The sequence below is a fragment of the Mytilus californianus genome, unplaced genomic scaffold (genome assembly GCF_021869535.1).
Source record: "Mytilus californianus isolate M0D057914Y unplaced genomic scaffold, xbMytCali1.0.p SCAF_5, whole genome shotgun sequence".
Taxonomy (NCBI): Eukaryota; Metazoa; Mollusca; class Bivalvia; order Mytilida; family Mytilidae; genus Mytilus; species Mytilus californianus.
In genome coordinates this window covers 69188071-69213757 of record NW_026262701.1, presented here as the reverse complement: position 1 = coordinate 69213757, position 25687 = coordinate 69188071, and the positions used below count along the sequence as shown (strand labels likewise).

General features: G+C 32.2%; 2 protein-coding genes and 1 long non-coding RNA gene across 5 annotated transcripts in view; 2 read left to right on the top strand and 1 right to left on the bottom strand.

Annotated features, from left to right (window-relative positions):
- LOC127701266 (zinc finger CCCH domain-containing protein 18-like) overlaps positions 1–22344 on the bottom strand; it is a 29609-nt gene extending 7265 nt beyond the window's left edge. Inside the window, exons 1-17 of one of the 2 annotated variants that reach the window (XM_052205098.1) lie at positions 22182–22344; positions 18433–20467; positions 17995–18036; positions 17377–17518; positions 16277–16335; positions 15358–15453; positions 14309–14442; positions 13900–14047; positions 13183–13238; positions 12478–12600; positions 11996–12097; positions 10839–10940; positions 9838–9855; positions 7263–7445; positions 3328–3542; positions 2269–2453; positions 1685–1799 (exon numbers count right to left, since the gene is read on the bottom strand). In XM_052205098.1, the coding sequence (XP_052061058.1) occupies positions 1685–1799; positions 2269–2453; positions 3328–3542; positions 7263–7445; positions 9838–9855; positions 10839–10940; positions 11996–12097; positions 12478–12600; positions 13183–13238; positions 13900–14047; positions 14309–14442; positions 15358–15453; positions 16277–16335; positions 17377–17518; positions 17995–18036; positions 18433–20448 (3736 nt within the window). In that variant the 5' untranslated portion in view covers positions 20449–20467; positions 22182–22344. Of the gene's footprint in view, positions 1–1684; positions 1800–2268; positions 2454–3327; positions 3543–7262; positions 7446–8616; positions 8686–9837; positions 9856–10838; positions 10941–11995; positions 12098–12477; positions 12601–13182; positions 13239–13899; positions 14048–14308; positions 14443–15357; positions 15454–16276; positions 16336–17376; positions 17519–17994; positions 18037–18432; positions 20468–22181 lie in introns of both variants that reach the window. The other variant, XM_052205097.1, reaches the window with a different exon arrangement.
- A 33-nt stretch (positions 22345–22377) lies between these two features.
- Positions 22378–25687, top strand: part of LOC127701296 (beta-catenin-like protein 1) — a 370618-nt gene continuing 367308 nt past the window's right edge. The window contains exon 1 of one of the 2 annotated variants that reach the window (XM_052205170.1): positions 22378–22505. In XM_052205170.1, coding sequence (XP_052061130.1) covers positions 22464–22505 — 42 coding nt within the window. In that variant the 5' untranslated portion in view covers positions 22378–22463. The remainder of the gene's footprint in view (positions 22506–25687) is intronic. The other variant, XM_052205169.1, reaches the window with a different exon arrangement.
- Positions 22512–25501, top strand: LOC127701381 (uncharacterized). The gene is made up of 2 exons (XR_007981998.1): positions 22512–23139; positions 23493–25501. It is a non-coding gene; the product is annotated as an uncharacterized LOC127701381 (long non-coding RNA).

Here is a 25687-nt window from a genome sequence, read left to right as displayed (position 1 = left end):
CAATGTGGACAAAGTTGATAACGGGGCCCAAAAATCAAAAATCTAAATACATGGTTAGATTCAGCATATCAAAGAAACCCATATATTCAATTTTTTTTTGAAATCAAACAAAGTTAAATTTTGGACCCCGATTTGGACCAACTTGAAAACTGGGCCCATAATCAAAAATCTAAATACATGTTTAGATTCAGCATATCAAAGAACCCTAAAAATTCAATTTTTGTTAAAATCAAACTAAGTTTAATTTTGGACCCTTTGGACCTTAATGTAGACCAATTTGAAAACGGAACCAAAAATTAAGAATCTAAATACACGGTTAGATTCGGCATATCAAAGAACCCCAATAATTCAATTTTTGATGAAATCAAACAAAGTTAAATTTTGGACCCTTTGGACCTCAATGTGGACCAATTTAAAAACAGGGCCCAAAATCCAAAAACTTAATACACGGTTAGATTCAGCATATTAAAGAACCCCAAGATTTCAAGAATAAAACCCCATTGAAATTGATCAAGAAATAAGCAATTTATACGAAGTATCTTCTTTTGCACAATACTGTGCAATTGAATATTTCTTGCTATTGCGCAATACTGTACAATTGACAATTTCTTGCTATTGCGCAATATTGTGCTATTGGATATTTCTTGCTATTGCGCAATACTGTGCAATTGAAGATTTCTTGCTATTGCGCAATACTGTGCAATTGAAGATTTCTTGCTATTGTGCAATACTGTGCAATTGAAAATTTCTTGCTATTGCACAATACTTATTATATAATAATTTACACATCCTGTTTGGTGTGTATCTCCTACCATATCATTATTATTTGCTTTTAAATATAAATCAGAAATAACCAACTTAAAATGCAAAATTTTAAAAGAAAAAAAAAATGAAAAAAAGAAAAGAAAAAAAAAAAAAAAAAAACCCCAAATTTTTTGAACCCCCTTATGATTCATCACCCCCAAACTCAATCCCAGCCTTCCCTTTGTGGTATGGTACCTTGCAGTACAATTTCAGAGAGATCCATACACTTGAACACAAGTTATTGTCTGGAAACTAGAAAAATGCTTATTTTTGGCCCCTTTTTGGCCCCCAATTCCTAAACGTTTGGGGCAATTACCCCCAAACTCAATTCCAGCTTTCCCTTTGTGATATGGAACCTTGTAGTACAATTTCAGAAATATCCAAACACTTACACACAAGTAATGGTCATGAAACTAGAAAAATGCTTGTTTTTTGCCCCTTTTTTGGCCCCTAATTCCTAAAATTTTGAGGCAATTACCCCAAAAATCAATTACAGTCTTCCCTTTGTGATATGGAACCTTGTGGTACAATGTCAGAGAGATCCATACACTTACACACAAGTTATTGTCTGGAAGTTACAAAAATGCTTATTTTTGGCCCCTTTTTGGCCCCTAATTCCTTAACTGTTGGTACCATAACCCCCAAAATCAATCCCAACCTTCCTTTCGTGGTATTGAACCTTATGGTAAAATTTTATGGAGATCCATTTACTTAAACTAAAGTTAGAGTGCGAAAACCAATGTGTCTTCGGACGACGACGACGACGACGCCAACGTCATACCAATATACGACCAAAAAATTTTTAATTTTTGCGGTCGTATAAAAACATTGAAATCTAAAGACTTCTCACTAAAATGAATATTTAAGAAAATAACTTTACTTTGTACAGGTTCTGGAGGAGGTTTGACTGCTTGTCTTTTGGCAGGAGGTCCTGCTTTGGTATCTGCTGGACGTTTCTTCCCTGCTGGAGCAGACTCTGATGGTTTATCACTAGCCTACATACGAAATCAAAATAATAAATTCTTTTCAAATAATAAAAGCTTTACCAGAAAATTATTTTACCATAAGGTTTCATTTTCTTCAAAGCATTAGAAAAATTTGAAATTCAATAAAAATTTCAGTAAAAACAGTAGTTGCCACGAATGATCCCTAAAGGCTGCATATTTTTCTTTTTCTTTTTCTTTTGTGTTTTGATTTTTCTTAAAAAGTATAGTTCCTTCTCTTTCATTAAATTGGAAAAGGAATCTATGGTATTACTTCATAAATGTCATTTAACAGGCATGACTTAAACTACTACATAAGTAAACTATTTTCCAATTAAAATATAAAACATGTAGATAGTTATACTAATTTCTTATCAAATATTTAAAATATTCCAACAGAAATGTTCTTTTTTGCAAATTTTAGCTGATCACTAAAGCATAGTAAAACATAATTAGTTTTGCTTTTCTTTTAATATCTCACCTTCTTGTTGCCTAGAAGTGTAAGTTTAATATTTGGCTTTTGACCTGTGACCTTTAACATATCTTTAGCCTTGCTGGTTAATCCAGGACCTTGTGGCCCTTTACCATCGCCCCGACTACTTTGTCTTGCTACTCTTGGTGATTGCTTTTTGTTCCCAGCAGGTGGAGGTTTTTTCTTTTTAATGGCTATAATTGCAAAAAAATAATGAGAAATAATTCATTGCAGCCTAATTTACAACATGTCATGTAAGTGTTAATCTTTTATATTGCAAGTCGGTAGGGGACTAATAACAACTGTTTCAACAAATACCACGTTTTGGAACTAAAATTGGTCAGTAAAAGTCCTGAGCAATATGGCTTTTAATACCGTTTCAATGTTTATATAGCTTTAGGTAAAATCCAAATGATATTTGCCAGTTGCAACTAAATCATTTAATAACTGTAAGAGTTTTGTATTCATTTTTACAAGTTTCTGAGAGATGGACGCAGCAAAACACCCAACTAAATATATATAAATGAAAAGTGTTCCCATGTCCCCCTCAGATGAACACATTTCATCTGTCCAAGGGCAATAACTCAAATATTTATATGTTTATTGTTTTACTTTTAAAATTTTTCATACATATTCTACAATCATACTAGAAATGTAAGTGTCCTATTGCTTACCATGCAATTTCCATTAATATTTTTATTTTGAAGGGGGCACAACTCCTGCAAAAATACTTGATTGGCTCTGATTATTGAATTATTTCAAAACTTTGCTGCTATAAACCTTTGATATGTATTTCATAAAAATCTGATCAATGTGTCCAGCATAGTTATTATACATGTCATTCTGTACTTACATGGGAAGAGCTGATAAAAGGTTAATCATGCCAAAATATCATGTGCATTTATCATATACCAAGGATCAGTGTATTAAAATTTCATAAGCATCCCATTTATCTGCCAAAAAGAACAGAATTTGGTGGATCATCAAGCAACATACATTATGAAACTACCTGGCGTTTAACTGAACTGGACAATCAGCTATGTGAAAATATTCTTACTGGTCACTTACGTTTTTTCTTGGGAGAAGGTGATGGAGAACTGCCACGACCTCCAACTCCTCGGTATAAATGTTCGGAGTCAGCACTTCCACTAGAGGTACTTGTTGAATGACTACTGCCTGATGATATACTACTAGCACTAGATGATCGGGATGAAGATGACCCTGATGAATGACTTCTTGAGAAACTGCTTCCACTTGAACTTCTTTTTCTACCTTTTCCTCTCCTATAAATAAAGAAATGCATGTCTTTGATGTCCAGTATCAGAAACTTTCCAGGTAAAATGGCAGACCTAAAAGATTGTTTTGAAAACAGTCCTATCTATTGCATTACCTTTTTGCCAACAATCTTAATAAAGCTTTAGTGTGGTCTCATACAACGACTTTATTTTGTTATCAATATTTTTTTTTAATTTGAAGATTTGAGAAATATTTACAGTTAAGTGTGTTATACATAGTTTGTGTACCTGTCATAAGCCAGGAGTTAAACAAGAATATCATGTTATTTTCATTCTAATTTAAACATTTTAATCATTATTGAGAATTATCAGTTTGACCTTCCCTATTTGTTGTTTTTTAGGACTGACATTGAGTTTTCTGTTGAGAAAGGATTTGTAATTTATATCTATTCATGAGACAATGAAAACACACAACTACTTTGCCTTTTTTCATTCATTTATATATAAATAGAGAATGCGTCCATGGGATACAGATGATGCCCCCTTGCATATTACGTTATAAAGGGGCATAACTTAAGAACGGTTAAAGCGACGCATCCCAAATTCAGCCTTGATTTGTGTTTCCTGGTAATAAGCATTGTGTATGAGTTTCATAAAATTTGGTTGAGGCAAACTAAAGTAAGAGAACTGAAACCAATTTTGGGATGTACGTACGAAAGGACAAGGGTAATACTTCATGCCCCCTCTGGTGACAGCACGGGCATAAAAAAATCCAACCATCCTAAAATGCATTCTAAAGTGCTCTGTTTTTTTCAAGTGATTGTTTATAGAATACAATAAAATTGAGAATGGAAATGGGGAATGTGTCAAAGAGACAACAACCCGACCATAGAACAGACAACAGCAGAAGGTCACCAACAGGTCTTCAATGCAGCGAGAAATTCCCGCACCCGGAGGCGTCCTTCAGCTGGCCCCTAAACAAATATATATACTAGTTCAGTGATAATGAACGCCATACTAAACTCCAAATTGTACACAAGAAACTAAAATTAAAAATAATACAAGACTGACAAAGGCTAGAGGCTCCTGACTTGGGACAGGTGCAAAAATGCGGCGGGGTTAAACATGTTTATGAGATCTCAACCCTCCCCCTATACCTCTAGCCAATGTAGAAAAGTAAACGCATAACAATACGCACATTAAAATTCAGTTCAAGAGAAGTCCGAGTCTGATGTCAGAAGATGTAACCAAAGAAAATAAACAAAATGACAATAATACATAAATAACAACAGACTACTAGCAGTTAACTGACATGCCAGCTCCAGACTTCAATTAAACTGATTGAAAGATTATGTCTTCATCATATGAATATCAGGCACAATCCTTCCCGTTAGGGGTTTAGTATCATACCATCATAACATATATGAGAAGAACATAACCCGTGTCATGCCAACAACTGGTTTTTAAATAAATGTGTTTAGTGCCGATGCAAAGACCCTATAAGTGAATCAATATTAACGCCAAAATATGCAATCTTTAATGACCTGACAACAGTATCGTAACTATATCCCTTCTTAATAAGTCTATTTAAAGGTTTTGTTAGCTTCAGAGGTGAATACTGACATTTTTGTGCTTTATAAAGAATATTTCCATAAAAAATTGGATGTGAAATACCTGAACGTATAAGAAGTCTGCATGTTGAGCTATATTTACGAATGATGTCCTTATACCGATGATAAAATTTAGTAAATGTTTTGACTAGTTTGTGATATCGAAAACCCTGGTGTAATAATTTTTCAGTAATACATAAATTTCTCTCGTTAAAATCTAAAACATTGTTACATACACGAGCGAATCGTACAAGTTGAGATATATAAACACCGTAAGATGGTGACAAGGGAACGTCACCATCTAAAAATGGATAATTAACGATAGGAAATGAAAAATCATCTCTTTTATCATATATTTTAGTATTAAGCTTTCCGTTAATGATATAGATATCAAGATCAAGGAAAGGGCAGTGGTCATTGTTAGTATTAGCTTTATTTAAAGTAAGTTCAACAGGATAAATTTCTTTAGTATACACACTGAAGTCGTCATTATTGAGAGCCAAAATATCATCCAAATATCTAAAAGTATTATTAAATTTGTGTATCAGATGTTGTTTCGATGGGTCTTTGCTAATTTTTGTCATAAATTGTAACTCATAGCAATACAAAAAAAGGTCCGCAATAAGTGGTGCACAGTTAGTCCCCATTGGAATTCCGATAACCTGACGATATACGGAATCTCCAAAGCGAACAAAAATGTTATCTAGTAAAAATTCAAGGGCATATATAGTATCAAAACATGTCCAATTGACATAGTTTTTTTGTTTATTGCTACTAAAAAATGACCTAAAAGAGTTTGAACATATATATTCACATTCTGACTTTTTAAATGCCCATTTAATTAGGTGTGTGAATTTTTTCTTAATGAGAATGTGAGGCAATGTGGTATATAGGGTAGAGAAATCAAAACTTTGAACAGATTCAAAATCACCAATATATGCATGCAATTTATCAAGTACTTCCAACGAGTTCTTGACACTCCAAAAGTAATTAATTCCACTATTTTCGAAGGCCTTATTTGAACAATTTATTATCAGGTTTTTGATTGTACCAAGTGTACTGGTAAGAAGAATAGACAATTTAGTAGTGGAACAATGGCTTGAAGACGAAATGAATCTATATTTGTAAGGTGTTTTGTGTAGCTTCAGAAGCCAATACATAGTTGGGACTTTCATTGTATTTGGTTCTGCTTGTAAAGCGGTAGCTAAAAGTTTATGTTTGTTACAGATGTCGTTTTCTGAAAATGGAGTCAGTTGGAATGTTGGTGAATTAGTGATTTCTTTTTTCAGAACCTCAATGTAAAATTTACGTCAAACAATAATAATATTATTAGCAGCTTTATCGGCCGGGACAAAAACAAATTCCTTGACTAGTTCTTTTAGTTTATGTTTGATACGAGAAATAGGTTTATTGTGGTTATTGTTAAGAGTAAAATGTTCTTTAAAATGTTTATTTACTATTTACTTTTCTGTTCATCATATTTTTCACACATATAAATTTTGGGAGACAATTACTACAATTTCTTCCAAATGAAAACATGGATCATTTCCTAGTCTATCAAGAATAGAAGTGATATATAACTTCATTCAGACCTACTTAAAAGGCAGCCTGGGTCTAAAAATATTTAGTGTGCTTTCCATGGAGGTGGTGGTCATATTTAAATGAAATGCACAAGCCCAACATTTTGTTTCATATAAAGTGATTAAAACAACAAAACCATTGATAGAATTTCAGAACAATAAATATTTTATGCACTGACACATTCCAAATGCACTGACACATTCCAATTGCACTGACATATTCCAATACACACAAAAAAAATTTTCACTACTGTCAATTTATAATATTGAATATACTTCTTCTCCACTTAGATAATTTTTGTATGTCAAAATTCTACTATTTGAATATTCGGAGAAAGGGCTGTTCCATTAAAATATACATTGAACCCAGGGAAGGCAATTTGAAATGTCATCTAGGAGAGGTCAAGTACAAAAAAAAGGGGGTGAAATTTTTAATTTGTCTTTAGGGGGTGTTACTGCATTTTGAAAGTGTCTTCCCTAGGTATCATGCATGTTTAAATTGATTATTGAACAGCCCCAAACAATGACAACATTATCGATTGACTATTTAGTTTGAATATGCTAAATTATGTATTTACCCTGCAGGTTTAGGAACATTTCTGTCTCTGCCTCTCCCCCTTCCTCCTGGGGGTAAAGGTTGCAAAGGAGGACCAGCTCCTGAGGGTTGTTTCTTAGGAGACGTAGCCTGTGCACTGGATCGTCTTTTTGTTGGACTCTTTGGTGCTTTTGATTTCTGACCTGCAGTTTTAGTAGCATCTGGTCTGAAAATAAATACACACTTCTCTTCATTTTTCTTCTTGCATTTATGTATCATCAACATTGTGATTTAAGATTGGTATTAAATAAGATTTTTTTCTTTTCTGAATATGAACTTCTATTAAAGAATATACCAGTATCATGTTCTGGGAATTTTACTAAGAACCCATTTTTATTTCGCCCAGGTTGACCCAATAATAGTTTTTGATCTGTGATGTCATAATATTCTGTGTTGAGGAAGAAAATTTACAGAAAAAATTTCACTTTCTGTAATGGCAGACAACCTAAAAAACTGTAAAAACTTCAATCAATTATTTTTTTCAAAAGCTTTTCTTTGTGAGATTTTAAATTGACAATTTCAGACTTTTCATGTAATGTTATTGGAAAAAAATCCTTTCATTTATGGATATGAAATTTCACGAAAACAGGCACCCAACAAATAATTCTACCTCCACATTATGATTTATTAAGGAACTATAAATTCTTCAGGGTAGCCTATTGAGTCAATTATAATTCAATGACCAATCAATGTTTAATATTGGTTATGGTATTTCATTGATATATGCAATAACTAACTTTAATGATAACAAATTGAACAGTATGAATATTGCAAAAATTAAATCTCGCATTAAAATCTTTTAACATTCTAATCCATGATTAGAAATCACATAAATTAAACTTATGTATAATTATTGTCAAAGATTTGATATAAGAGAGTAAACAAACTTCAACAATGAAAGAATCCTGTTTTGTAATAACTCTTAACACCCTATTGAATATTTAGAGTGCTAAAGCAAACAACTTCTTGACTAAGTATTTAAACTATCAGCAACTTTTTTCTGTACAGGTAATATTGTTTGCCATCACCAACATCAACTTCAATGTTTGGTAACACTCTGCTAAAAAACTATCTCCCTCCATGCAAGCAAGCTATAATACTGCCACCAAAGTATCTACGAATTTAGTTTGGTATCTACTTAAGTATCATCAAAGTATGACTATTTATACTGCCATCTTGGCATGTTGCTACTAATCTCATGTATTCCAACTCTGCCTTTATTACGACAAAAAGAGTGTAATCATTCAAAATTAAAATTTGCAGACAAATGATATGCAGTATGTCTCTTTGATTTTTTAGTCGTAGGACAGGTATTTCCAACACTATATTTTTCATACCCAGACTTTGGAGGTCTCTTAGGAACATTACGTCTTTTTACTGGGCTCTTGGATGGTGATCTTGAATTTCTGAATAAGATACATGTACATACAACTTCATAGTTCAAATTATGAGATTTAAGTCCTACAAACAGATTGTGTAATAAGTCAACTAAATTTTTACATGAAATGTACATAAACATCAAAAACAATATTTCTATACATCACTTTTCTACATCTTAGTCACTGATTCTGACTACTATGATAACAATTGTTTCTAAATTTGTCCTGCAATCAATCATTCTACTATACAAATACAGGTATACAGATAATATGAAGTGATATTCATATAGCCTACATATTAAGTCTCCTGGTATCCTGCTTCTGTTGCGAGCAAACTGTTAAATTCAAAATACTGTTTACATCACAGTTCAATATTAGGTCCTCATATCAGTCCATGTTTAAGTCATGCCAATTTCATTAAAAAAAAGCTGAAAATTCAAAAACTGTACTTTTAAGTGTAAGTGTTAAATTGTAGGATGATAAAAAAATATTGGAGCATTGCAGGAAAATATAAAACTTAGTTGCACTTGCCAAGAAACAGTAGCAAATCTTGGCGAGCCTCACCTTTCTTTCTGTTTCTATAGCTCAAACCAATAAATTAAATATTTTCCTACAATATACGAATATTGAATATTTATCCTAACTTTAAAAAAAAATCATTTTTATATTAGCCAGTCTACTAAAATAATCAATGTAATTTTCTTTGAGAGAGTTAAATTTTTTTATAAACTTTCATTTCTGTTTATAGTATTATCCTAAATGCAATTCTTTGAGGCTTTCAACATTGGGACATCTATAAAATAAAAAAAATAAATTCAAAACTAATCTAAAATCATATCCTTATTCAGTTGAAAATCTCTAAGTAGTCTCTGAACTATCGACTTATAAGAATCATGTATCTGTTTGTTCAATGGGATAAATAAAGTTTCACCCTATCTGACATTCGTACAACAGTTTTTTTTTCAAGCTTTTTTTACACCATTTCCACTGACAATTCTGTCTAAGGACTAATGCATAATGTAAGCAGCCTACCAAACCCCATATAAGAATACCCAATACCAACATGCAAAATCTGCAAAACGGTAAAAACATCTGCAATTTTGAAAATAGTATAAAATATTGGGCGCTTCATGCAAGGAAAGTCCAACTTCCAATTTGAAGACTGAAAATATCTTTTACCTGAGAAATCTCATACGTCTAAAATACATAACAAACTTTATATTTCATTCATAATGCTGCAACATTTTACACCTATGAAAGCATTTTCCTGATATCAAGTTCGTTTAAGGTAGGTTTAATCATATAAACTGGTCACTTTGAATCTAACAAAAATACTTCCTGGATAAATTGAAAAATGGAAGCAAGTGTCTGCACACACATTACAACTCATCACTCTTGAGCTGCTAACTAAATATAAAGTAATTCTATTTAGTAGTTTTTGAGAAAAGTGTGATAAAAATTTCAAATTCATTCAACATATTGAAAAATTTAAAGTATCAGCAAACAGGAATTAGGTATTTCAAAGATGACGACGGATATGTTCCATATGTTGTAACCTCAATGTCCTCCTCTTTTCCCTGAATATGACCTATCAAATGAGACTTATCATCACATTTATACTTACATGAGCAATACTACAGGTGCCACATGTGGAGCAGGTTCTGCTTACCTTATGAAGAAACATGAGATCACACCTTTTTTGGTGGGTTGGTGTTGCTCGGTCTTTAGTTCTTTTTCTATGTTCTGTTATGTGTATTGTTGCTTGTCTTTTTCCTTTTTTTTTGCCATGGTGTTGTCAGTTTCTTTTTGACTTATGAGTTTAAATGTCTCTTAGGTATCTTATGCCTCTCTTTTACAGATCAAATCAGTGCACACACATTACAACTCATCATAGTCATGCTGCTGACCAAATATGAAGTAATTCCCCATCCCCTCAACAATTTTAGAGAGGGGGTACAATAGATTATCCATCCTCCAGATATCCAAATGCAACTACAGTTTTCCAGAAAAAGAGGGAAACCAAGATGAAACTCGGCATAGGAAGGATACTTGTACAATAAAGAGTTCATTCAGCTGTTGTTTATTTTGACTATTTTTTATGTAGGTTTTGAATGTCACATGATTTGTAATTTTTCAACAATAAATAAAACTTTCAATAAAAATGATTTTGCTGTACTTACTTTGAACTAGCTGATGATGAACGACTGCCTGACGAACTTCTGCTGTATGAACGACTGTATGAAGAAGACCGTGAACCAGAACGTGAGGACCCTGAGAATGAACTGCTCAAAAAGAAAATGAAAGTGCTTGTGAGCAATGAAAGGTAAAGATTGCATTCATTTTGCAGTGGGAACTCAACATAAAACATTTCATTGTATGTATACGCATTTGAAGGCAATATTTGGATCCACTACAATTATGGACAGTTTTAAATATTACCTAGAATAGATACAAAATTCATGCACATTGCACAATTAATGTAATTGTTTTGAACAACATACACATCATTTTGTAATTTGAATACCTAAGTATATATTTCATTAATAAATTTCTTTAAATGTTCATTAATAGGATGTATAGAATGGTATGCTCAATGCACTATGTTTTTATATTATCTCAAAAGTAGTAATAAAGTTTGGAAAATTGATAACTATCAAGCCAGCACCATAAGGTTTTGATTGCATGAATTTGATCTTGTGGATTATACATCAATGAAACAGCAACCCAAAAAGTTTACCTTCCTACATATCAGAGCCTTTCTCTTAATTTCCTGTAATTCTATGATGAATTGGTCATATTTGTGAATTGTGTTTATTTCATCACAATCTTACTTTACTGTAAACTTGGAAATGCTTTTGGAATATTTTTACTGTGGATTCAATATAATTCGTGGGACGCCAATTTTTCGTTGATTTTACAGATACAGGTGAACCACCAATTTGAATGTTCAACGAAATACAAATTTTTATAAGCTTGTATGCAAACTCTGTCAAACCATGATAAAAATATCCACAAAAACTCAAGATTTCCTTGATCCACTAAAATTGATACCCACTAAAATAAATGAATCCACAGCATTTGGCAATCATGTGAAATGCTAAAAAAAAAATCCCCCATACAAATAGCTTGTAGAATGCAAACAATATTGAAATCGAAATGCGTTATCTGTTGATGACTGGAAATATCCACCTTTACAGTATAACCTTAATATTCTGGTTACAGACCTGAAGTTGATTGCCTAATAACTAATATTTTCCTATAGTACTTGGGATCTTTGTTAACTATATACATAAGTAAACCATTTGCATTTCTATTTTTCTTGAAAAGTAAAGTTTACCTGGATGAAAATGAGGATGAATAACTATGTGAACGACGATTCTTCCGTCGAGCTCTGGAATGACTTCGTGAACTTCTGCCTTTATTTTTAGGAGACTTTGACCTACACAGCAAATAATGCAGTTTTTAGAATTATTTATGCGAAATACAATAATATAATAAAAGTTCATATATATTTACCAATTTTCCTTGTAACTAGACTTAGAATGGTCAAATATGCTACCAGCTTAGCTAATATAACAAGATAAAGCTGAAAAGTTATTGCACAGACATTGTAATAAAACTGACAGACAGGATTATTTCTCCTTTTTAAACATGCGTTAAGTTTTATCACTTTTGCAATTACAATTGGTGATTGTTTTTTATCTAAAATAGTTATGACTTCTATTGCTCTGATTCAAATTGTAAAAAAGATACATAGAACAAAAAATCTTCAGTAAAAAATAATGAACAGGTTAAATTTCATCAAAACTTTATTAATACCGTTGCCATGGATCCTGCCAATGATCAGCAGCTCTGGGTCTGTTAAATGTTTGTGGTGGTTGATTATTGACTCTATCATCTGTGTAATCTTTCCGTCGATCAATTTCTCTTCTTTTTTCATATCTACATAAATAAAATTAAGTAAAACAATGAGTAAACATAATATTTTAAACATGGACAAAAATTAATCATTACATAAAATACATTAGTAATTCATCAGACATTAGTTTTAATTATTGTAACTGCTGCATGTATGACATTCAAATATAACAAGAATGCAGGTGTTGTCTTCCTTAATATAAAGTATCAGCAAACAGGAAGTACATGTCTGAAACATCCGAAAAAGCTCAATATAATATTCTAATAAAAAATTTAAAACATGGGACTTCATTGCATGAAAGCCATCATATCTGCTTGTTAAAACCAGTATTTAATATAGATGATTTTTATTTCAACATCAATTCTGATGTTTAAGTACTAATTGTCTCCAGTGGTGACAAATTTCTCTTTTGAGAACACACCTATTTAACTGGTTTTCCCCATTTTCTTTTGAAAAAGTAGAATTTAAGCGTATGGTTAGAAATACTCACATTATGAGCTAAAATATGGTAATTCATTTGGACCTGGACTATTGCTTACTGTATTTCAATCCAAGTATCACAATTACCTCAAGGTATTTAATCATAAAACAGAACAAAGCCTTACCTATGAATATGTGGCGGTGAATAATGTCGTGCAGGATAATCAAAATGTTCTCTTTCCTGCAAAATAGAACAAATTCAAAATTGTAGATATATTTATAGTTAAATTAATAAGGGTTTGTTTGCTTTCAACAATCATGACTATATCATGGGCCATTCATGGCGGCGGAAGCTGGAGTACCTAGAGAGAACCAGCGACCTTTAACAGGAATTTTTGTATTCCTTATCAATTAACATCGAAGTCAATTCAAGATACAACTCACAACCTTAGAGTTGAGAGATAGTGATTAATTTCAAAATTGGAATTTTAGCACTATGTTTATACAGTCCAATATTAAAATATATCAAATTTACACAGAAAACATATTTCTGTCAGATCCATTTCAGGATAATTCTGGATTGTTTTCATCTTCAAAATAAGTATCTTAACATTATACTTATTCTAATCCCCTATTGGTTTGAGTAAATTAAGTGCAGCCATTAGTTTAAAAAACAACATACTGTCATTAAATACCTGTTACATTTTTCCTAAAATTTCGGAGAAACAGAACTGTGAATACTTTTAAGACTCAGAATGGTTTGAGTTGTTAAATATTGGAATAGCAAATCTTGAATACTTTGATTTTTATGACCAAAATATGGGCGTCATTGACCTATATTGGCAATTATCAGATTACTCACAGTCTAGTGTTGAAATGTTTTTGAACAGGTTAAAACTTACTCTTGGTATATAAGGAGGTGGCATCCATTCTGGTTCCCTGTTCCATCTGACTTCAAAATTTTCATATTGTGCTGGATGCCACATATTTGGTGGCGGCTCCACTGGAGTACGATGTAATGGCACTTTATCATAATATTCGTCATCATATCTAAAACAGATTTATGTGAAAACAGACTGAATGATTGTTGTTCATTTTAAGTCAAGCGACATATATTTTTGACAGATATAGGATAAGGAATTGTGAAACTAGAAATGTAAGACAAATATTTTTCTCAACTTTTTAGCTAAAACAAATTTTAAAGGCAGACATCAAGTTTGTAAGCATGTGAGTCGAAGTAAATATAAATACTCACATATTAAGAATAAGAACAATTACAAAAGTTATTGAAAAAATAAAAACATAACCTACACTTGGTCTTCATAAAAGGGATTCTGTCTGTCATTTTCTTTATTGAATTCTCTCTCTTCATCCACAGACAAATTCAATTTCTTTTCTTCAAAGTCAGGTTCTTGTTCTTTTCTTTTGTGAGCTTTTTTCCTCAGCTGCAGAAAGAGATACTCGACTTACTTTTTATATGTATCTTAAACAAATCATTATATGGATTTTAAAAAAATTCCTTCTAAAATTTATTTCTAAATATGAATTAAATGTAAGTACATGAAAAAATCATTAAACCATGATTCGAGTACAATTGTTCATGTACATGTATGTGTGAAAGGCAATACTTAAAAAATAAAAGAAGAATGTATCCATGGAACACTGATGCCCCCACTTGTAATTATGCAAGAGTCAATGTTCTAATTCATACCGTTTGATGTTTTGTTTACTTTGAAACTTAATGACATTTGTTTCTGTATGTTGTCATAAAAGATTGCTCAGGGGTTTGAGTGCTCTCATTTTTCAATAACAAACAGTAATGGGGGTAACTCAAGAACGGTGAAAGTGAAGCCACCCAAATTCGAAAATGATCTGTGTTTGGTGGTGATAAGAATTGTGTATAAGTTTCATAATATTTGGTTGAGGTAGAGTAAAGTTAGAGTGCAGAAATGGCAAATTCACCAATTTTTCCATTTATAAAGGGGCATAACTCCAGAACAGTGAAAGTGACAGCATCCAAATTCGAACTTGATAATTCTGTAAAAGTTTCATAACATTTTTTTAAAAAGGTAGAGCTGAAACAGCAAATTCACCAATTTTTTTCTTTAAAAAAGGACATAACTCCAGAAAGGTTATCTATTTTAAATTTTGATCTATGTTTGGTGGTAATAAGCATTGTGTATAAGTTTCATATTATTTGATTGAGGCAAACTAAAGTTAGAGAACAAAAACCAATTTCGGGACTGATGTACATATGGTCGGACATACTACATACGGACAAGGGTAAACCTTAACGTCTGCCACACTTGTCGAGGCCATGAAAATTTGTGTACTGGATCAAATATGATAAAAAGTTTTACTTCTTTTGCATGTCTTAATCCTCTCTCCCATGCAGACTCTACAGGTGCAGCTTTAGGTGGTGGAGGAGGAGGTGGAGGCAAGTCTTCCTCTTCCATCTACAAATCAAATATATCAAATAATATTATACATGTGTACTATACTTTCTTAATTGGTTTTAACTGTGCAATTGGTTTTTTTAAAAGATATCATATTTAATTTTGATTTCTGTCGTGAAAGAAAATTATAGTTTTCCAGAATCAAGCTCCCTAATCAAGTGCAGTGCAGAACTTTTCATTGACTATACATCTTTGGTTCTTAGTACAAAACCCATTTTATTCAATTTTTCAATTTTCAAAGTCTGAAACTACATTACACATTCTGACATGTCACTAATTTAACATTTTCACTGAAGAGACTTCCTAGCTTCATCATGATAATACAAAATATGAAAAAAACCTTCTAATTTTCTCTAATATATCAACTTTTATAATGAAATAACTGGATTCTGTAGATAGGCTCTAGATGAATCTTTTGGACATCAAGTTCAGAAAATCAATGGGTCTTAGACTAATTTTCATAAAATATTTGTCTTAATGAAGACTTGCACTGATTGGTTAATATATTTCTGCTATAAACATTAATGTCAGCAATTTTTCCTTGATCATTTTCATTAAACCTGATCAATGAAAAAGAGACAGTTCAATTTTAGTCTTGATATAAGCTGTCTTCATAGAACAACCATCATTTATGATGAGATTATGTAGGTAGCACTGTTATATAAATTTATTGATTGTGATTGTTTACTGGGATTAAATACACTTGTGTTAACTTTATAAATAGTTAAAAAGACTGCCTAAGTCAGAATTTTTTTTTTAATGAAATATGAAAAATTAAAACATTTGCATTTCAAGCGGACAATGTGATAACAATAATCTATACCTCTTCCCATGGTGGAGGTGCTGACTTGTCTCCAGGTTCTTCAAACAGTCTGTAATTCCCTAAAATACAAGTGTTGCAACGATATTTATCAAGTACCTAAATGGTATGTCTGAAAACCAATATAAGCAAATAAATACAGGGTACAATTCTATCTTTTAGGAAGATAAAGGCTTTTTTTAAACGATTGTCATTTTATCCACCAGGCCTGATTAACATTGTCTTTTCTCCTGCGATACTTCGAGCAATCTGCAAAAAAATGGTTGTTTCCTGGCTTTTCACAAAATATAGAAAAATTTGGTTGAAATGCGAAAATATAAAATTCAAGGAGTTGTAATAATGATTACCTATGAGACAAGTTGCCACCAAAGACTAAAGGAAAAGATGTCAGCACAAACAGATGATCCTGTCTTAAATAACCAAAACTCAAACCTTACAGTAAGCTATGAAAGCTCTCAAAAACTAATATATTACACAATTCAAGAAAAAACTATGGCCTTAATTAATCAAGCTAATTACATTAAATGAAAAACAATTATGTCAGGTAGTAACGACAACCACTGGACTTCAGGTAAAACCCATAATTTTCATAATCAATTTTTTCAGGTTTCAGAAAAAAAAAAAATGAAATTTATACCAATTTTGACACCCTTTTGTCAGAAATTGCATTTTTTGGCAAAAGTTACTAAATCTTGATTTAATTTTTTTTCCAGTAATAAAACTGCCTCCCGAAATAGAATGATATTGACCAACTATACACCATTTACTTTATTTAACTTTTCAGCAAAGGCTATCTGTAATTTAGATTTTAAAATTAATACATTCTATTCAATTTCGTAAAAAAGGAGATTTTTCACAAGTCGATGCTGATAAGTAATATGCATCAGGAAGCTTACAAGTGTCCTACTCTTTTTGACAAAGTTCAAGATTATTCCTTTAATGCATCATTAAGAAAAGGACAGGTGCATTTAAGGATAAAAAAACTTTATCTTGATGTTTGCAAATTTTAAAACATCACATATTGACTTATAAAACAAGATGGCAGTCTGCATATATAGACATTAAGTTTAATAAGGTTTATCCACCTTCAGCATGGCATTTACCTTTGTCATTAACACCAGGGTGTAAAAATCTACAATTACTGCCCCAAGTACACAGCCCTCTCATAAAAAATCTACACGTAGGTTTAACAAATGGCTTCCGACTACCAGGTTCTTTTATTTCTCCTTCTTCACAGTCATCATCCTGTAAAAACATAAAAGAACTAGAAACTCACCAAACTTACTGACAAAGCAAATGGATAGTTATTTGCAGAAAGTTATTACCATTAACATACTGACTATCCCGTTGAACAGCTTCAGTTATATATGTACAAAAATATGTGCATAATATGGAAGCCCTTTTTCACGCATCGTTTTTCTGTTTTAATTGTTCTTTATTGCATATTTGTGTTTCACCAACAAATTTCATAATTAGACATAATTAATCTAGCTTGGCAAATACAGTATTTTTTATCTGCCTGAGACACATATGAAAAGGCTGGCATATTTTAAGAACACAAGATATGTCAATATGAAGCTGCTGACTATAAAATTGACCACAAAAAGAATGTATTGTCCACACTTTTAATTTGCTTGGAAACATATTGTACAAAGTTGTGAGTGGATAGAAATATTCATGAAAATAATGTACAATGAGCTGAAACTACAAATTAGACTTACATCTTCAACTTCGCCATCATCCTTGTCAGAGTCATGTTCTCCCTGTAATATATATATTTGTAAAACTTAAAATATTATACAGACATATATGTGTGAATTAATATTGTAATTAATTGAGGCTAGTTATTAACTAAATATATATATAATGCACAACTACATACATGAGTTTAAGTGACTGTAATTCTCACTAAATACAGGGTGTATTAACAACATGCAATGCAAGAGTTTTTTGGTACTGTCGATGTCAACAATGTAATTTTTTTTTATCTCATTTGTGATTTTAAATAATCTGTACAGCATGCTACTCAATAAAGCAAAAAAAAAAAACATCTGTTATACTTTATATACAATAATCATATTTCTTAAACAGTACATTTTTTGTTCTTGTATTATTCAAGTAGTTATTGTCAATAAATGAAACAATAGCTCTCTACTCACATCCTCTCGTTCATTAAGATCTTTCTTTTCTTCACCATCTTTGCTGTCTTCAAACTTGTCTTTTTCATCTTTTCCAACCTCGTCTTCATCTTCGTCCATGTAATCTAATTCGCCATGATCATCAGCAATACTAATATGAGACCTAACTTTTTCACTATGTTTATTTTTAGCACTTTTTTCTGTGACAAGTATTCCTTTCGGTGGTTTTTCTTCGTCACTAAAAGAATCATCATCAGATATGTCTTTATATTCCTTCTCCAATCGCTGAGCTGGACGATCATTGAATGAAGAAATGCCATTTGGAACCTTACTTTGTAACTTTTCTCCATCTTCTGATGGTGACCCAGGACCATCTGGGGATTTTGGACCCTTTTCTCCATCACTGGGAAAACTTCCATTTTCAGACACAGGAGAAGGGGGAGACAATTCACCATCAGAAGTAGGAGAAGCAGGTCCACTGAGATCATATTTAGAGAGTTTAGTTTCCCCTTCTTCCAGTTCCTGATCACTTTCTTCAGAAACTGGAGAAGCAGGTCCAATCATAGAATCAACTTTTCTATTTTCACTAACTTCCCCTTGTTCTTTATCACTCAAATCAGACACAGGGGAAGTTGGTCCGAATGCAGATTCAATTGTCTTTGATTCAGTTATTTCTCCTAGTTCTTTATCGCTTATATCAGAAACAGGGGATGCTGGTCCTAACATAGAATCCATGCTTTTATTAGAACCTTTTCTTTGTTTTGTATCACAAGAATCAGATACTGGGGATGCAGGTCCTAAAACCGAATCTTTATTTCTACTTTGAGTTACCTCCCCTTCTTCCTGTTCACTGTCAGTATTATCAGACACTGGAGATGCAGCTTCTACAATTTCACTCTTTTTCAAACCATGGGAAGTTTCTTCTTGTTCAAAATCACTCTCATCTGAAACTGGTGAGGTTGGACCAAGCATGTCGTTCTGTTTTGATTGAAAGTTTTTAAAATCTTGAGATTCCCCGTCATCTGAAACTTGGTCAAATATTTTTTCTGATTCCATTTGCGGACTTTGTCTAGCTTCTCTTTGTGGTGAGCATTCAATATCGCTGTTTTCAGGTGAATCTATATCTTCTGTTTGTTGAAGCTGTTGTACACTTGAAATGTGACCATCTTGGACAAGATTTTCTTCAGATAACTTTCCATCTGATTCATCACTATGACTTAAATTAGTACTAGAAACTTCCTTGTTAATGTTTTCAGTGATATTTTCATTTGAATCATCTTCTTGTTGTGAATCTTTAATATCAACATTACTTGAAGTCATTTCTTCTTGATTACTATCAAAATTTTCTTCATCTGAACTTATATCAGACTCCTGATTTTTAACTTCTTGATCATCATTCATTTTTGGTGATTGCGTTGAGGTATCAAAATTCTCATTGTTAGCTGATTGAAGAAAAGATTTGTCTGGTGAACTTGTCAAATCTAATTCATTTTCAGAATCCTGGTCTTGTTCAACAAGAGTTGTATCCTTTTCATCTGTATATACTGAATCATTCAACTGTTCTGATTTGATCTCTTCACTGTCAGTAACTCGAGACGTATCAAAATCGCTGTCTTTTAAATCTGACAGAGCATCCATTTTATCCTCTATATCTGTACTTAGATTACAAATGTCTAATTCACTGGTTTGTGATTGTGATTGTGACACGCTTGCATTAATTTCTGTGCTAATATCAGCTGAAACCGGAGATTTCATATCATAGTCCTGTGATTCATCTAACTTGCTTTCTTTTTCCTCAAATTCCATTTGTTCTTCTTGCTGAGAACCATTTACATGTTCTTCTTTAAAAGTAGAACTTGGAGATGATGGCATATTTAAATCATCATTGTCTCCTATGACTTCAGCCGTTGATCCATCTTCCTGATCTACAGATTGTGGTTGATCAGTATGTGAATCATGTAAGCTGATATCCTTTGCCTGTGATGAATCAGGATTTGGCTGATCAGATGGTGATGATGGACTTGTATCAACCTCCATTTAAGATGAAGCTTTAGGTCTGAAAATATAAAGCAAACCATGTACACATACATTATGCACAAAAATTTACCAAAATTCTACTGTGTCCTTTATCTCCTATCCATTGACCTCAAAATCAATAAGGGTCTTCTCCATCCCATGGGGCACTATCAAACCAAGTACAGTAAAATCTGCCTACCCAACAATTTAATTACATGTATTAGCAGTTTTGAGATATTGTCTGTCTGAAACTTTGCCAAACTGAAAGCCTGTCTGACCAAGCTAAAATCTATCTGAGGTCTAATAAAAAAATTGTGTTTCCACCAACCTTAAAGATTGCACAAGGTCATGCTTTTCTCTGTTAATGACTTCTTTACACTAAATCAATTGGATGTTGGATGTGTACTGATTGATATTTTAGTCTTAGATACATGATTTTTTTTATTAGTTGTTATTGGCTTTGAACTAGCTGTCAGTAACTGTGAGTAACCCCGTCACATTCTTTATGTGCCTTTCCAAAGTCAGGAGCCTGTAGTTCGGTGGATGTCATTGGTTCATCATGTCTGTCATATTTGTTTTTGGTAAATTGTTTTGTTATGAATTAGGCCATTAGTTTTCTCAATTGAATTGTTTCATATTTTTCATGACGGGGCCTTTTATAGCTGACTGTACAGTATGGGTTTTTCTCATTGTTGAAGGCTGTCCGGTTGCCTATATTTAATTAAATCCTCTTCATTTGAACTTAAGTGTATAGTTGTCTCATAGGCAAATCATACTACATCTCCTAATTTTCATATTTGTCATTTTTTAACATGCATTAAGTCCTTGAAGTCTGACTGTTTCCTCTGTTCATGCTGTTTAAATACGTCAAGATCTTTTTAAAAAATAAAATTATTAGCCAAACTACAATGTACCCACTCTTGTTTTTTTTCAATCAGCATTATAGCTGAAAAACAAATATGGCTTATTTTAAGCCTAAAGATCATACTGATTTTGAGATATCTGCATTTGGTCCAAACCTGATCTTTTCAAAGTATATAATTTTCTTGACTGTCTTTGGACATTTCTCATTTGGTCTCTGTTATCAAAGTGCTGACTGTTACATATTTGAATGGATATCATCTTTCATTCTGTAACACTCTCCCTTATAGACGAGTTTCCAATTTCGATTTTATGAATGAATTTACAACTTTTGAATTCGTGCATTTACGTAAAATTCCTATGTGACAATGCTATATTATTGTGTCACAGTACAAACTAAATGTTCGATGACCTCGTTTACACCTATTGTCCTTGTTCAACCTGTGTAACTCATTCATGAAAAACAACTCAAGATTGGTGAATTAAATGGGTTGACCGAGGTTCATTCTGGGGGGAAACGCATAATAGGCCATTGTGACATGAAGATATTTGCTTTGGGACATCAAAATTTTGCAGGAAAAAGCACCAGTTGGAACATCATGTATTGAGGATACAACATTCAACATGATTAAGTAGCAGCCAAAGCCAATGACTTAAAAAGACCTGAAGTTGTCTCCCCTTTACTACTATACCTATCTAAGGTCAATACCGAGCGTCGTATTTCACATGAGGGAAATTCCTCAAAAATAATTCATATGATATAATATGCATTGAAGATATCTTTAACATACAATTTGTACCATTTATCACATGTATGTTTATCGACCACGATTTAATTTTCATGGTTTTTTGCCGAAACGAGAGACGAACGGACAGTGACAGCGCGTACTTACCAGACTATCAAAATTACAGCTGTATAGTATTATTACTTCTTTTCATCTTGTACTTGAAGGGTTCATGCTCTTTTATTTAAAAAGGTGCTTAATTCTTTATTTTTTGTTCAAGATAGACACATTTACGTTAGATATTGATGTCGCCATTCAGCGATTTTCATTGGACGTGACCGGAACACGTGGGAATAGTGAAAGCGGATCCTTTCGTAAATTATAATCTTTTCTTGCATTTGGGATAGATTGAACTCTAAATCTAGAGAGTTTCCAGTTACAGCAACAAACATGGACGTCGGGGAACTTTTATCCAAGGCTTTGTCCCACAAGGTTTATTCCTAACTAATTTAATCAATTGTTGTTTGGTGAAATCTAAAAATCTTTGCAATCAAGAACCAATTTAGGATTTTTAAAACAAACTGACAAATGCCAAGGCAAAGAACGAAAAACGACAAAAAGACAAAAGTAAAATAACACAAACTACGAACTCCAAGGAAAATTCAAAACGGAAAGTCCCTTATCAAATGGCAAAATTAAAAGCTCAAACATATCAAAAGAATGTAAAACAACTGTCATATTCCTGACTTGGTACATGCATTTTCATATGTAGAATACAAACAACAGTTAACAAAACTGAAGACTGAGCAATACGAACCCCACCAGAATCGCTTTCGAGACGCGACGGCCATACTTCCATGACGGCCATAGGATGTGTCGGCCATACCGTCACATCGTCCATGGGACATATCGGCCACACATTGTGAGACGTATCGTCCACACTTTAAAATTTTTTTGAGGTTATAACATAAAATATAATAATAAAATAAGTATTTATTCATAATAATAACATTAATATGATTTTGTAGTATTTTTTTTCTGTTCAAGAGATCTTATTTATTCTTGTAAGAGTTATCTTTGCTTGATCATCATCACTCGTGTTTACAACTTGTTGGGGCCATATTATGTAAGTATATTGATTATTTCTTCATTATCAGTTATAAACAATTTCTGAAGAATCATTTTTATTTGTAATGTGATATAAAGGCAATTTATTTTATATGAAGTTTAAACTGTAGGAATGTTGACTGTCGCTGTCGATGACGATATATAAATACAAGCACATGTTACAGATCTTTTTATTATATCTGTAAAAAATATATTATTCTAAACAATAAAAATCTTCTCAATCTCAATTTAAAACAGGACTCAGTGTTAAGGTTAACTCTAAGGAAGGCAATTCATCAAGTTCGAGTTATATTTGTCATGATCATCAGACACATAGTTTAATAATTCTATATTTTTTTTTCTTTCTTATAGTTTAGAGTCATTCCATTTGCTGAACATCTTTCCAAGACGGAGACTACTGTAGAATTTTCCAATAACATAACAAATTACCCGTAATATCTGACAGGAATGTGCACCCTAATAACATGATAAAAGATGGCCAGTTTCATTTTTATCATACTGAATGTTCTTTTTGCTTAAGTTTGTTCATTGTGTTGAATACTATTTGTTGACAATTTAAATGTCCCCATTTTTGTGCATTTGTTGATGGAGAATTGTATTATGGACAATCATACCAATATACTCTAGTACAAGAAACAAAAAGATAATATTTTTGTTTAATATATTTTATTTATTCATTCAGTCATACAGATAAACAAATATACAACAAACATATAAAGCATACATCATACATCATACATACACAAAACACTCATATATATTATTCTTTTCGTTCAGGCATGTAGAAAATCAAACACATCGAAATGTAAGAACATACATATATTATAATAACCATCTACAAGTGTCAAAATAATTCATATATAACATCTATAAAAAAAAAAAAAAAACATGGACGATACGTCTTTACAAAGTATGGCCGTTTTTGTCCTATGGCCGTTTCATCTTTTCGGGGTATGGCCGTTTCATCCTATGGACGTCATGGCAGTATGGCCGTCACGTCCTGCACGTAGGTGATCTCAGGTGCTCTGGAAGGGTAAGCAGCTTCTCCACATGTCTCGCCTGTCATGTCATGTTGCTTATATAAGTACAGACCAGATGATTAGTTCCAATCAGTTGCTCACAACTCACATTCTAGAAAAAGGACAGGATTGGTTGCGACAATTTGAACCCATTGGTCATTATCTGTGAAACAGATATTCTATAATGGTCACTTGCATTGGAACCCTTGGATTAAAAGCTTCCTTAGAGCTGTTCCCTTCCATCAAGGAGATCATGATAGGAAATGCAAGCTGTGGAATAACGTATCATCTAGGGGTATCCATGCATGACACAAAATCAGTACATGCACAACAAGAAACAAAAACAAATATGCCTGGCAGTCATTGGGACAAATGTCATAAATGTTTATAAAATCAAAATGTACAAAAAAGTTACGTCTTACTATATAATCTTTTTTCAAAGTACATTTGTTTTTTGCAATAAAATATAGGATATATTTACAGAACACTGCAAGTGAAATGATTTGTTTGTTTATTTTCTTTTACGCAACCACAAGGAGCTTGAGTTATGTATTATCAGAGTTTGCAGAGTTCAGACCAACAAAATTTCATCCCCCACTTTAACATTTTGTGCCGGTCCAAATGTCCTGCTAGTCTATTTTTTACTGTCATATAATTACTTTGATATATGTTGTTGCAACATTAAGTATTTGGCCAAATTTCAAGACACTGGTTTACAGTTTCAGCCTTTTATATTGTCTCTGGAAACCATTTTTTTTTTTATCTTCTATTTGTTTTCAATAGTCAGGATTATACATACCCCCATACACTACCACCTGACAAGGGTATCAAGGGGTTAGATATAGAAAATAATGCAGTATACAATATGTATCACTGACTAATTGATTTTTACAATAAGAGTATTTAAGGTTACATATAAATTTTATTTGATTAATCTCTCTCTCTCTATCTGACTTTCTCTCATACACCACTTATACTTTTCACTCATCTATTTTGCTACAATATGTATCATGACTTACTTTTTAAAACAATTATTTTAAAGACAAACATGACTTAGCTCATGGTATATAACTATTTTCTTTTAACTTAACTAAAAAATAGATAGTATGAAACAATACTTAGTTTAATATTACATTTAAAGGAGACCAAAATTTTTCACAAACTTGGAATTTTTCTTTTTCTTTGCAATATGATATTCAAAGAATTGGTATTTCTTTTTTTGGAACATGTTGAAGTAATGGTGTGTGGCCCAAAAAGGTTTGCAGGGGGCTTTCATGGAACTTCAGGAAAGGGACCTCATTTGTTTGACAGAAATGAAGCAGCAAAAAAATAAAAAGCAAATCCATATAGAATAGAATAGAATATATTTTATTTCCATAAGAGGTACCCTCAAGGGGCAAAGTGCATATACATATATGACAATATAAAGTTACAATTAAATTTACATAAGATGATAAAGAAAATCAGAAATTGAAAAAATGGAGGATCAGCTAAAGTTTGCACCCAATTAATCCTTGGTACTTGCTC